The sequence below is a fragment of the Triticum aestivum genome, chromosome 5D (assembly GCF_018294505.1).
Source record: "Triticum aestivum cultivar Chinese Spring chromosome 5D, IWGSC CS RefSeq v2.1, whole genome shotgun sequence".
NCBI classification, from domain to species: Eukaryota; Viridiplantae; Streptophyta; class Magnoliopsida; order Poales; family Poaceae; genus Triticum; species Triticum aestivum.
The window spans coordinates 382050566-382062195 of record NC_057808.1 but is presented as its reverse complement, the minus strand read 5'-3'; the positions used below and the strand labels follow the sequence as shown (position 1 = coordinate 382062195).

The window sequence follows — 11630 nt, the reverse complement described above, 5'->3', positions numbered from 1 at the left end:
TCATACAAGATGACCTAGCGGAGTACCCAAATAAAAACTATTGAGCTCTTTTCAGTAAAAAGTACTATAGTGATGATGTTATGGTAAGTGTAGAAAAACATACATATTTGTTAATGCTTCACAATGTCAGGAATAGACATTGTGATGTGTCTATTATTATACTTGGTACATGGTTCACTGGTTATATTAGGAAGAGTCTCTGCTAATATTGTTCTTGTCAAACTCATGACCAGTTTTGAGTGATTAAAATGTCCAATGGCTTCGAGGGTTCAACACATCATTTTATCGTACGATATGCTCTTTTCTTATTTGTACATACAATAGGCTATTTGAAAGTGCCAAGGTTTTATAAAGGATGGATTTCTAATAGCACAATTAAATAATTATATTGCCTAATTCTGCCGGTTGTGGCGAATCTCTAGAATGCACTAGAGTGGTTTTTCCTATACAAGATAAATAATGTTTATATAATTTGTTAATTATTGGTAAGTTAGGATTATCCACAAAATAGTTGGCCTGTCCGTGAATTCCAGCATAGAAACATACTTTTGTATTTGTGATGAATGCGATTTCTTCTCCATTTTTCCTTCCGTGTGGTATGTGCATGAAACACTGTCAGATGGTGTTGTTAATGCATTTGTTCAGCTCATGATTAAAAAGTTTTAAGTATGAATGTACGACACATACACGGACTTGCACTAACTGGATCATATTTGCTCCGTCCGATCTCTCCCAGGACAAGAAGCTTGATGAACAAGAAGCATTGCATCTAGAGGCAACTGTCGTGTGCCATCAAGATATCAACGTTGATGCACTTTTTAATGGCAATTCTTGTTGAGCGATGATTATTATACTCCTTCAAACTTAGCCTTGCCCGTTATGTACCAAAGCTGATGCAATTTTCACTAGCAAGGCTTGTTGATCCTGTGATGGTATTTATAACTTGATATGAATGTCTTCTTTTGTTATGTCTGGGATGTTCCACTTTGACATGTACTAAACAAATTAGTATTTGTGCCTGGAATGGTCCATTTTAACATAAAGTGCCTGTGCCTATGAGGGTGGCTTAATTTTTGTCATGTACTCGAATATCTTTGAAAAATGTTGACATACTCTTGAGTGACCATCATGTTCTAGTTTCTTGCATAATTAGTTTATATGGTAGAACCCACTATATTGTACTTAATAGAGGTGCAAAGGGAAGGAGCATGAATGAACGCTGTGAAGATATGGCATTTGTTTTTGTCAGAAGATATGGCATTCTTACTAGTAAGAACAGAATGTTTGGACATGAAAAAGTAGAGGTAGTTACTGCAAAAGTCTGTTTTACATCTAACTACTAGAAAGGGGGTTTTCATAAAATGCACATTAAGTGGCCTAGGATCCCTCCACTTGAATCTGTACCATCCACACAGGATCAGACGGCCCAGATTCATTTTTCTATTTTTGCACCACAAGCTGTGATTTTATTGTAGTCGCTCCCACGACATGTCAACACAATGCGCGTGCACGAGGACGTGCGTAGTGCATGGCTGGTAACAAACAGAAAGCACCCGAGGCATTTTGGCACCAATCAGCCGGCGACGAAAGCGCGCGGCGCGATGATTCCAATGCGGACGGCACCCAATCTGCTCGTTGTTCGTCTCTACCCTGGTCGCGAGTGGTCTTTGTTAGGTCTCGGCATGATCTTTTGATGTCGATTTGCCCCATGGAGTCTACCGGCCGGCAAGTGGGTGACAAAGTGCCAAGCCGGCAAAGCTGCGACAGAGACATAAAGAGCCGACGACGCGGCAGCAAGCCGTCTCGTAGGTGAAGGACGAGGAGGATGGCACCACCGCGGCGCGTGTGCGTGACCGGCGGCGGCGGGTACATCGCCTCGTGGCTCGTCAAGCTACTCCTCTCCCGGGGCTACGCCGTCCACGCCACCGTCCGCGACCCATGTACGTGCGCCGCGTCCGATCTGATTCTCCGGCGTCCTCGCCTCTCCTCTCCGTCCTGTTCGCACCTCGCCGGTTGACGTCCGAATGTTTGGTTCAGGTGATTCCAAGAACGCGCATCTTATGCAGCTGGACGGGGCGGCGGAGAGCCTGCGGCTGTTCAAGGCGGACGTGCTGGACCGCGCCGCGCTGGCCGCCGCCGTCGAGGGGTGCGAGGGCATCTTCCATGTCGCCTCCCCCGTCCCTGCGGATAAGATCGTCGATCCTGAGGCTAGTGCACATCTGTCCATATCATTACCAGTTCACGGTGTAGCTTTAGGGAATTGTTCAACTGAATTTTGGATTTCTGTTCTTCCTTTAACTGTCGATGCAGAGATTAATTTACCATCTATACCTCCAGTTATGTATTTTATGTAATTCTTCTAAGAAGTGTGCTCAGTAATTTTCTAGAGTCTCCTAGGACTTACTGCTGCTGAGACAATTACAAGTTGCTATTGGAATTGTACAATCCTTATGACTGTTTCTAATTTTGTGCTAAATTTAACTGTGCAGTCAGAAGTGATGGTGCCTGCTGTGAAGGGCACCGTAAATATTCTTGAAGTTTGTTCATCTATGAAGGTTCAGAAAGTTGTGGTGGTGTCATCCACTTCTTCTGTTCATTTTAACCCCAACTGGCCCCAGGGTAAACCCAAAGATGAGAGTTGCTGGTCCGACAGAAAAATATGCGTGGATAATGAGGTTAGTAATAATGTTTAAGTTAAGAACCAATCACAACTTACATTGTGATATAAGTAGCCTATTACAGATGACTATATTATATGGTATCTTTACATAATAAAATTTTGGTATTTCAATTTTCGTTGCTGATCCGTGACATGTTGATTTCTTCAGCGTAAGTTGATAATTACTCATAAACTACAAATCATTGCAGCGTATGAGGACTAAGTTCGACCCTTTACAATTTCTGTTTGCAGCTCTGGTACTGTCTTGCTAAAACTGTTGCTGAAGAAACAGCCTGGGAATATGCAGAAAAGAATGGGCTAAATGTTGTCACAGTATGCCCTTGTGTTGTTTTAGGCCCACAACTGCAACCCATTGTCAGTACCAGCAGCGAACTTCTCGTCTATGTTATAAAAGGTCATCTCGTTATTTCCTTTTCCTCTTGTTAATTTGTAGGAGTATCACTAATATGCCATGTCTTTGGGTGGGCAAAATTCAGTAACTGCTTGCCAAGCCCTCGGTATCAGAATGCTCGAAGAATTTTGAAGGATTCAATTCTTGTAGGACAGTTTATTCTTGTTTCAAATGTAGTCCTTTGAAACAAAATAATTAGCTTGTAAAAATGGGCACTCCTATGAAATTCCTATTGAGTGACTCATTCCAATAGAATTTTGAATGAATTCCAACATGAAAAATTCTTACAGTATATCGTCGAAAAGCTACTTTTTTTTGGCTGCTGAAATTCTGTTAATTCAATGCAGGAGGTCCTAATGCTATGAAGGACATGCTGTTGCACGTAGTCGATGTCCGTGATGTGGCAGATGCTTTGCTTCTGGTATATGAGAAACCAGAATCATCTGGGAGATATATCAGCGCACCAAATTACATTACCACGAAAGCCATGCTGGAGTTGCTGAAGAAGACGTACCCTGACTACAATTATGTAAACTGGTGAGTAACTTCTCTTATAAAAATGGTACATTTTTTCCTGAACGGCCGTGCTTGTTTACATCATTTGAACAGCTCTCTTTGATTTTTGCAGCAAGGCTGAGCTGGATCATAACTCTCCTATCACCCCAATCTCGTCTGCAAAACTGAAGAATCTGGGCTGGAAGCCAAGGGAATTGGAGGAGACGCTCCTGGATAGCATCGAATACTACCGGAAGACGGGAATTCTGCAGGATGGCGAGGGAGAGGGACACGCTTGCCGCTTACCTGATATCTTCCGGTTTTTTCATGCCTCTGAGGAATGATATGCCATTCTGCATGCGATGTTGCTGAATATCTAATGACGTTTGTAATGACAAAGGTACCAATCTTCAAGGTGATCTCACGATGTGAATACTGATGCGAGTGGAGACCGATAGACAGGACTGCCGATAGATCTGCTGGGTAGGTAGCCTATTCCCGGTTCGCCTTTGTAAACGAATAACTGCGATGATGCTGTGTCGAGTTCTCTGAATCTTATCCCTGCAAGTGTTGAAAACTTCAGTTACGTCGCGTGCCGTTTCGTCAGGTTATGTTTGGCCTCCTCCGTCGATCTCCTATCCAACCGTCTACACTGCACCATACAGATTGGCACCATGGTGATGTCGTGTTTGACGTTGATCCCTGATCAGACGGCTCCTATCCTCTCTTGGGTCCTGTTTGAAATCCGGCAACGGGCACTGTTTACTTTATGCTTTTAGCTTAATTATGATTACCTGTAATGCCTATAAAAGTTAACACCTAGGTGTCGTGGAGCAATGCTGCATCTACGAAGAAGTTGTTACGTGACCTACGTATGAGATGATTTGGCAGGCTATAATTGGACGTTAGAGAGGGCTGGGGCCACCTAAAAAGCACAGGGGAAGGGGGATGTTTAGTTAGAGGGAAAGGAAGTTTACGCAGGTTACATAACAACGGTACATAAGTCTAGTATTTTTGGGTGTCAGTGTCCTAGCAGACCTCTTATATGCAACTCTATGTGTGGCAAGACCCTAGAAATCGAGTGCATAAATCACCTGTTTCGCTCTCTGGAATTTCATTTATGTTTGATTCTAAGTTCAGATAAGTCTGAACTTCGCATGTTGTTTTCGTTTCTACGAAATGGAACCGGGACGGGTACCCTTTTCCTCTAGGCCCCGGCCATCCCTCTAGGCCCCGACGCACCGAGTTTTGTCTCCAGCAAATCCCCATACCACCGCCCCCCACCACCGCCGTCCATCACCGCCCCACTCTGAACCCTAAGATAGACACCGGGGTAGCCTGCCCAACGAGCTTCTTCCTCCCCTCCGGTGAGTTTCTTCCTCCCCTCTGGCTATTTCTTCCTTCGACCAAAATTGACTGACCCAACTGCAAAAACTCAGTCGACTGAAATGCACCTATTTCGACCATGAAAAGACTGAAGAAGCAATATATTTTAGTGATCTAAAACGTCTTATAATTTTCTTGAGGGAGTATATACATGTGTTGAAGACCGCTAACCGACGTACGGAGGGCTGCCTCAGTGCGGTGGGCGGCGGTCATGCCGAGACTACGGGTCATTCACACGCGCACAATTGTTGATCATGCAAAACTATGATCGGTCAGGTTGCGTGAAACGGGCGGTGAAGCTTCTCTGACTTGCTGAAGTGAAGCCAGAGAGTAACACTGCCTCTAACTTTGCCCATCATCTAGGCCGTTGGATCGAGAACGAGATGCGCAGATCTGATGCAAGAGTACCACTAAACAGTACCTGAACAGTGATATGAACAGGACCCTCGAACAATGATCTGAACAGTACCGCGTGAACAATGATCTGAACAGTACCGCGTGAACAGGTCCGATCTGGATGATTGTCTTTTGATCCAACGGCTCTCCGAGAAATGTTGCCTCAGACTTTGCTTCTCCACGTCCACGTTAGGATAGAAGTTACGTACGTATACTCTGTCTCAAGTACAGTTGTCTTGACTAATTAGGCCATGTACTGTACATCTTTGTACATAGCCTCGCCGGTGTCACCGTCACCGTCAGGCACCCTGATTCGGAGCATGGGATGGGATTTTGCCGTGAACAGCAGTGTCGGTGAGCACACACATGACACATAGTAATATATTGATATATACCAGTAGCGTACTTACTCGGAAGAGTTGTTAATTAACCAAGCGTGCCGACAAGCAAGCTTGAAGGTGGCTTCGTAGTAGGTTGTGACGAAGAAGACATATCGCCGGCTGAAAGCTGATAGATACGGTCAATCTGCTGGCTGGCGGCTATAGTAGCGCGTTTTTGACTTACTTGGTGTGCCGGGTCCATGGACTCGATGTCAGTAAACATATGCAATGAGAACTAGTTAAGTGGACTCAGCTAGGTCAACAAATCAATCCATCAGCTGCCGGCTGCTATACAATGCCAGTGCGTTATGGCATGCTTGGATGCCATATGGTTATATATGGTTTTAGTGAAGGCCCTAGTTCAGAAATTTGATGTTTAGGAGAGTGGTTGTACCCTAACCCACTAAGGATCAAACCCATGTTTGGCACGTGTGTCTCATAAAAAAAAATCTTTCAGAGGGAGGCGACGTTCATGTCGATAGCGAGATGTCTATGATGACTTTGTTAATATTAAGACCCACCGATTCAGTTCCTCGAAAGTGCTCATAGGGTATGATACGCGTACGTGCATTTACAAGGATGAGGAATGGGTGTATATGAACATCTGCGTCTGTACCGTGTTTCTAAAAATAAATAAATAAAAGAGCAACAAACTAATCTAAAACAAACGAGTTAAAAAGGGACTAAGGGCATCTCTAATGTTGACCGTCAAAGCTGACCCGCCATTTCTCTGGCTGTTTACAACCCGCCCTTGTTTTTTTCATTTAAGTCTGCAATACTTAAAATAATTATAGAAAATAGTACAATTCATCCATAAATAACTTGCAAATATCCATAGTATATATAAAAATAGTTCAAATGTAAATATATGATTAAGCCTGATCCTATTTTGTGCCTCACTTATTTACATTGATGATAAGGATTACGAATTTTCTGTTGATCCTTCACTTATTACTTTGGTAGAATCAGATCTCTTTCATGGTTATGAAACTGAAAATTTTGTTGAGCACATAACTAAGTTGCATGTTATAGCTTCTTTGTTTGCTCAAGAGGAGAGGATCCAATATTACTATATATTCAAATTGTGTCCTTTCTCCACTAGTGCAGAACCGGGCTTTAGCACCGGTTCGTAAGGCCCTTTAGTACCGGTTCTGCATCCGGCACTAAAGTGTGGGGACTAAAGCCCCCCTAGTACCGGTTCAACACGAACCGTCACTAAAGGGCCACCACATGGCACGAGGCGCGCCGTGGTCTGGGGGACCTTTAGTCCCGGTTGGTAACACCAACTGGGACTAAAGGATTTTTTTTTGATTTTTTTTAAATAAAGAAAAAACAGCCCACCTACCAGCCGGCACGGCCTGCATACGACTAGAAACCAAACCTCTAGTTGGGCCAGGATGCAGGCCCGTACGGCCCAGTAGGCCCCACAGGGCAGAAGACTTGTAATAGGCCCACAAAGGCCTGCTTAGAGAGGAGCTCGACACGGTATAGCCGCGGCGGGGCTTATAAACCGGTGCGAGCTCCTCTCAACTAGCGAGGTGGGACTAAACATTATGCATTGCGGGTGGCAGCGCACCCCTTTAGTACCGGTTGGTGGCATGAACCCGTACTAAAGGTGGGGGCTTTAGTACTGGTTGGAGCCACCAACCCGTACTAAAGGCCACCACCTCTTTAGTACCGGTTCGTGGCACGAACCGGTACTAATGAGCGCCGCCCGCCTAGCCATTCGAACCGGCACTAATGGTCACATTAGTGCCGGTTCAATTACAAACCGGGACTAATGAGCTTCACATTAGGCCCTTTTTCTACTAGTGCCCGTTAAAATACTATGCTAAAGCTTGTTTTAATGATCTTGCACCTAGTAGCATAAATACCCCTCATGATATGTTTAGTGCTTTTAATGATAAATATTTTCCTGCATATATGAAACAAGCTGCTTTACAAGATATTTATAATTATAACCAAATTGAGGAAGAGTACTCCCACAAGCCTGGGGGAGGTTTTGTGCATTGCATCGAGCTTGTCCAGATCACACAATAAAAAAGAATGAATTATTTGGACTAACCGCTGAATCTAGGACATACCTAGATAGTTGTGTTGATTGTGTTTTCAGTGAATGGAGAGTTGAATATGCCGAAGAACTATTGAGTAATATGATGAAAAATCATGATGATTGGACAATTCTTGACCCTCCACCTAAACCAAATCCGAAGAGATGTGTTCTATTTCCTAGTCAGGAGATATGCAAGAAGCTAAGAAATCTATTGAAGGAAATATGCCCTAGAGGCAATAATAAAGTTATTATTTATTTCCTTATATCATGATAAATGTTTATTATTCATGGTAGAATTGTATTAACCGGAAACATAATACTTGTGTGAATACATAGACAAACAGAGTGTCACTAGTATGCCTCTACTTGACTAGCTCGTTGATCAAAGATGGTTATGTTTCCTAGCCATAGACATGAGTTATCATTTGATTAACGGGATCACATCATTAGGAGAATGATGTGATTGACTTGACCCATTCCGTTAGCTTAGCACTCGATCGTTTAGTATGTTGCTATTGCTTTCTTCATGACTTATACATGTTCCTATGACTATGAGATTATGCAACTCTCGTTTACCGGAGGAACACTTTGTGTTCTACCAAACGTCACAACGTAACTGGGTGATTATAAAGGTGCTCTACAGGTGTCTCTAAAGGTACTTGTTGGGTTGGCGTATTTCGAGATTAGGATTTGTCACTCCGATTGTCGGAGGGGTATCTCTGGGCCCTCTCGGTAATGCACATCACTTAAGCCTTGCAAGCATTGCAACTAATGAGTTAGTTGTGGGATGATGTATTACGGAACGAGTAAAGAGACTTGCTGGTAACGAGATTGAACTAGGTATTGAGATACCGACGATCGAATCTCGCGCAAGTAACATACCGATGACAAAGGGAACAACGTATGTTGTTATGCGGTCTGACCGATAAAGATCATCGTAGAATATGTGGGAGCCAATATGAGCATCCAGGTTCCGCTATTGGTTATTGACCGGAGACGTGTCTCGGTCATGTCTACATAGTTCTCGAACCCGTAGGGTCCGCACGCTTAACGTTTTGATGACAGTTATATTATGAGTTTATATGTTTTGATGTACCGAAGGTTGTTCGGAGTCCCGGATGTGATCACGGACATGACGAGGAGTCTCGAAATGGTTGAGACATGAAGATTGATATATATGATGACTATATTCGGACACCGGAATGGTTCCGGGGGTTATCGGATATATACCGGAGTCGCCCATTCCTCTCCTAGTCCAACAAGGAAGGGAGGGAGTCCTACTCCCGGTGGGAGTAGGACTCCTCCTGGCGCGCCTCCTCCTGGCCGGCCGCACCTCCCCCCTTGCTCCTTTATATACGGGGGCAGGGGGGCACCCTAGATACAACAATTGATCGTTTGATCTTTTAGCCGTGTGCGGTGCCCCACTCCACCATAGTCCACCTCGATAATACTGTAGCGGTGCTTAGGCGAAGCCCTGCGTCGGTAGAACATCATCATCGTCACCACGCCGTCGTGCTGACGAAACTCTCCCTCAACACTCGGCTGGATCGGAGTTCGAGGGACGTCATCGGGCTGAACGTGTGCTGAACTCGGAGGTGCCGTGTGTTCGGTACTTGATCGGTCGGATCGTGAAGACGTACGACTACATCAACTGCGTTGTGCTAACGCTTTTGCTTTCGGTCTACGAGGGTATGTGGACAACACTCTCCCCTCTCGTTGCTATGCATCACCATGATCTTGCGTGTGCGTAGGAATTTTTTTGAAATTACTACGTTCCCCAACAGTGGCATCCGAGCCTGGTTTTATGCGTTGATGTTATATGCACGAGTAGAACACAAGTGAGTTGTGGGCGATATAAGTCATACTGCTTACCAGCATGTCATACTTTGGTTCGGCGGTATTGTTGGGTGAAGCGACTCGGATCGACATTACGCGTACGCTTACGCGAGACTGGTTCTACCGCGTGCTTTGCACACAGGTCGCTGGCGGGTGTCAGTTTCTCCAACTTTAGTTGAACCGAGTGTGGCTACGCCCGGTCCTTGCAAAGGTTAAAACAGCACCAACTTGACAAACTATCGTTGTGGTTTTGATGCGTAGGTAAGAACGGTTCTTGCTAAGCCCGTAGCAGCCACGTAAAATTTGCAACAACAAAGTAGAGGACGTCTAACTTGTTTTTGCAGGGCATGTTGTGATGTGATATGGTCAAGACACGATGCTAAATTTTATTGTATGAGATGGGCATGTTTTGTAACCGAGTTATCGGCAACTGGCAGGAGCCATATGGTTGTCGCTTTATTGTATGCAATGCAATCGCCCTGTGATGCTTTACTTTATCACTAAGCGGTAGCGATAGTCGTAGAAGCATAAGATTAGCGAGACGACAACGATGCTATGATGAAGATCAAGGTGTCGCGCCGGTGACGATGGTGATCATGACGGTGCTTCGGAGATGGAGATCACAAGCACAAGATGATGATGGCCATATCATATCACTTATATTGATTGCATGTGATGTTTATCTTTTATGCATCTTATCTTGCTTTGATTGACGGTAGCATTATAAGGTGATCCCTCACTAAATTGTCAAAGTATAAGTGTTCTCCCTAAGTATGCACCGTTGCTAAAGTTCTTCGTGCTGAGACACCACGTGATGATCGGGTGTGATAGGCTCTACGTTCAAATACAACGGGTGCAAAACAGTTGCACACGCGGAATACTCAGGTTAAGCTTGACGAGCCTAGCATATAACAGATATGGCCTCGGAACACAGAGACCGAAAGGTCAAGCGTGAATCATATAGTAGATATGATCAACATAGTGATGTTCACCGTTGAAACTACTCCACCTCACGTGATGATCGGACATGGTTTAGTTGATATGGATCACGTGATCACTTAGAGGATTAGAGGGATGTCTATCTAAGTGGGAGTTCTTAAGTAATATGATTAATTGAACTTACATTTATCATGAACTTAGTACCTGACAGTATCTTGCTTGTCTATGTTGATTGTAGATAGATGGCCCGTGCAGTTGCTGTGTTGAATTTTAATGCGTTCCTTGAGAAAGCAAAGTTGAAAGATGATGGTAGCAATTACACGGACTGGGTCCGTAACTTGAGGATTATCCTCATTGCTGCACAGAAGAATTACGCCCTGGAAGCACCGCTAGGTGTACCACCTGCGCCAGCAACTGTAGACATTGTGAATGTCTGGCAGTCACGTGTTGATGACTACTCGATAGTTCAGCGTGCCATGCTTTACGGCTTAGAACCGGGACTTTAACGACGTTTTGAACGTCATGGAGCATATGAGATGTTCCAGGAGTTGAAGTTAATATTTCAAGCAAATGCCCGGAATGAGAGATATGACGTCTCCAATAAGTTCTACAGCTGCAAGATGGAGGAGAATAGTTCTGTCAGTGAGCATATACTCAAGATGTCTGGGTACTGCAATCACTTGATTCAACTGGGAGTTAATCTTCCGGATGATAGCGTCATTGACAGAATTCTCCAATCACTGCCACCAAGCTACAAGAGCTTTGTGATGAACTATAACATGCAAGGGATGGATAAGACGATTCCCGAGCTCTTCGTAATGCTAAAGGCTGCGGAGGTAGAAATCAAAAAGGAGCATCAAGTATTGATGGTCAATAAGACCACCAGTTTCAAGAAAAAGGGCAAAGGGAAGAAGAAGGGGAACTTCAAGAAGAACAACAAGCAAGTTGCTGTTCAGGAGAAGAAACCCAAGTCTGGACCTAAGCCTGAGACTGAGTGCTTCTACTGCAAGCAGACTGGTCACTGGAAGCGGAACTTCCCCAAGTATTTGGCGGATAAGAAGGATGGCAAGGTGA

General features: G+C 44.3%; 1 protein-coding gene across 1 annotated transcript; it reads left to right on the top strand.

The window, feature by feature from the left end:
* The first annotated feature begins 1570 nt into the window (after window positions 1-1570).
* Window positions 1571-4148, top strand: LOC123125023 (phenylacetaldehyde reductase). Its single transcript, XM_044545565.1, has 6 exons — window positions 1571-1940; window positions 2038-2207; window positions 2490-2675; window positions 2912-3074; window positions 3419-3608; window positions 3700-4148. The coding sequence occupies exons 1-6, from the start codon at window positions 1826-1828 to the stop codon at window positions 3908-3910; spliced, it is 1035 nt and encodes a 344-aa protein (XP_044401500.1). The 5' UTR covers window positions 1571-1825; the 3' UTR covers window positions 3911-4148.
* Window positions 4149-11630: the final 7482 nt, after the last annotated feature.

Coding starts and splice junctions, on each gene's coding strand:
- LOC123125023 (XM_044545565.1), top strand. CDS start 1,826: ATGGCACCACCGCGGCGCGTGTGCGTGACCGGCGGCGGCGGGTACATC. Junction 2,208..2,489: donor ATAAGATCGTCGATCCTGAG/GCTAGTGCACAT, acceptor TTAACTGTGCAG/TCAGAAGTGATGGTGCCTGC. Junction 3,609..3,699: donor GACTACAATTATGTAAACTG/GTGAGTAACTTC, acceptor TGATTTTTGCAG/CAAGGCTGAGCTGGATCATA.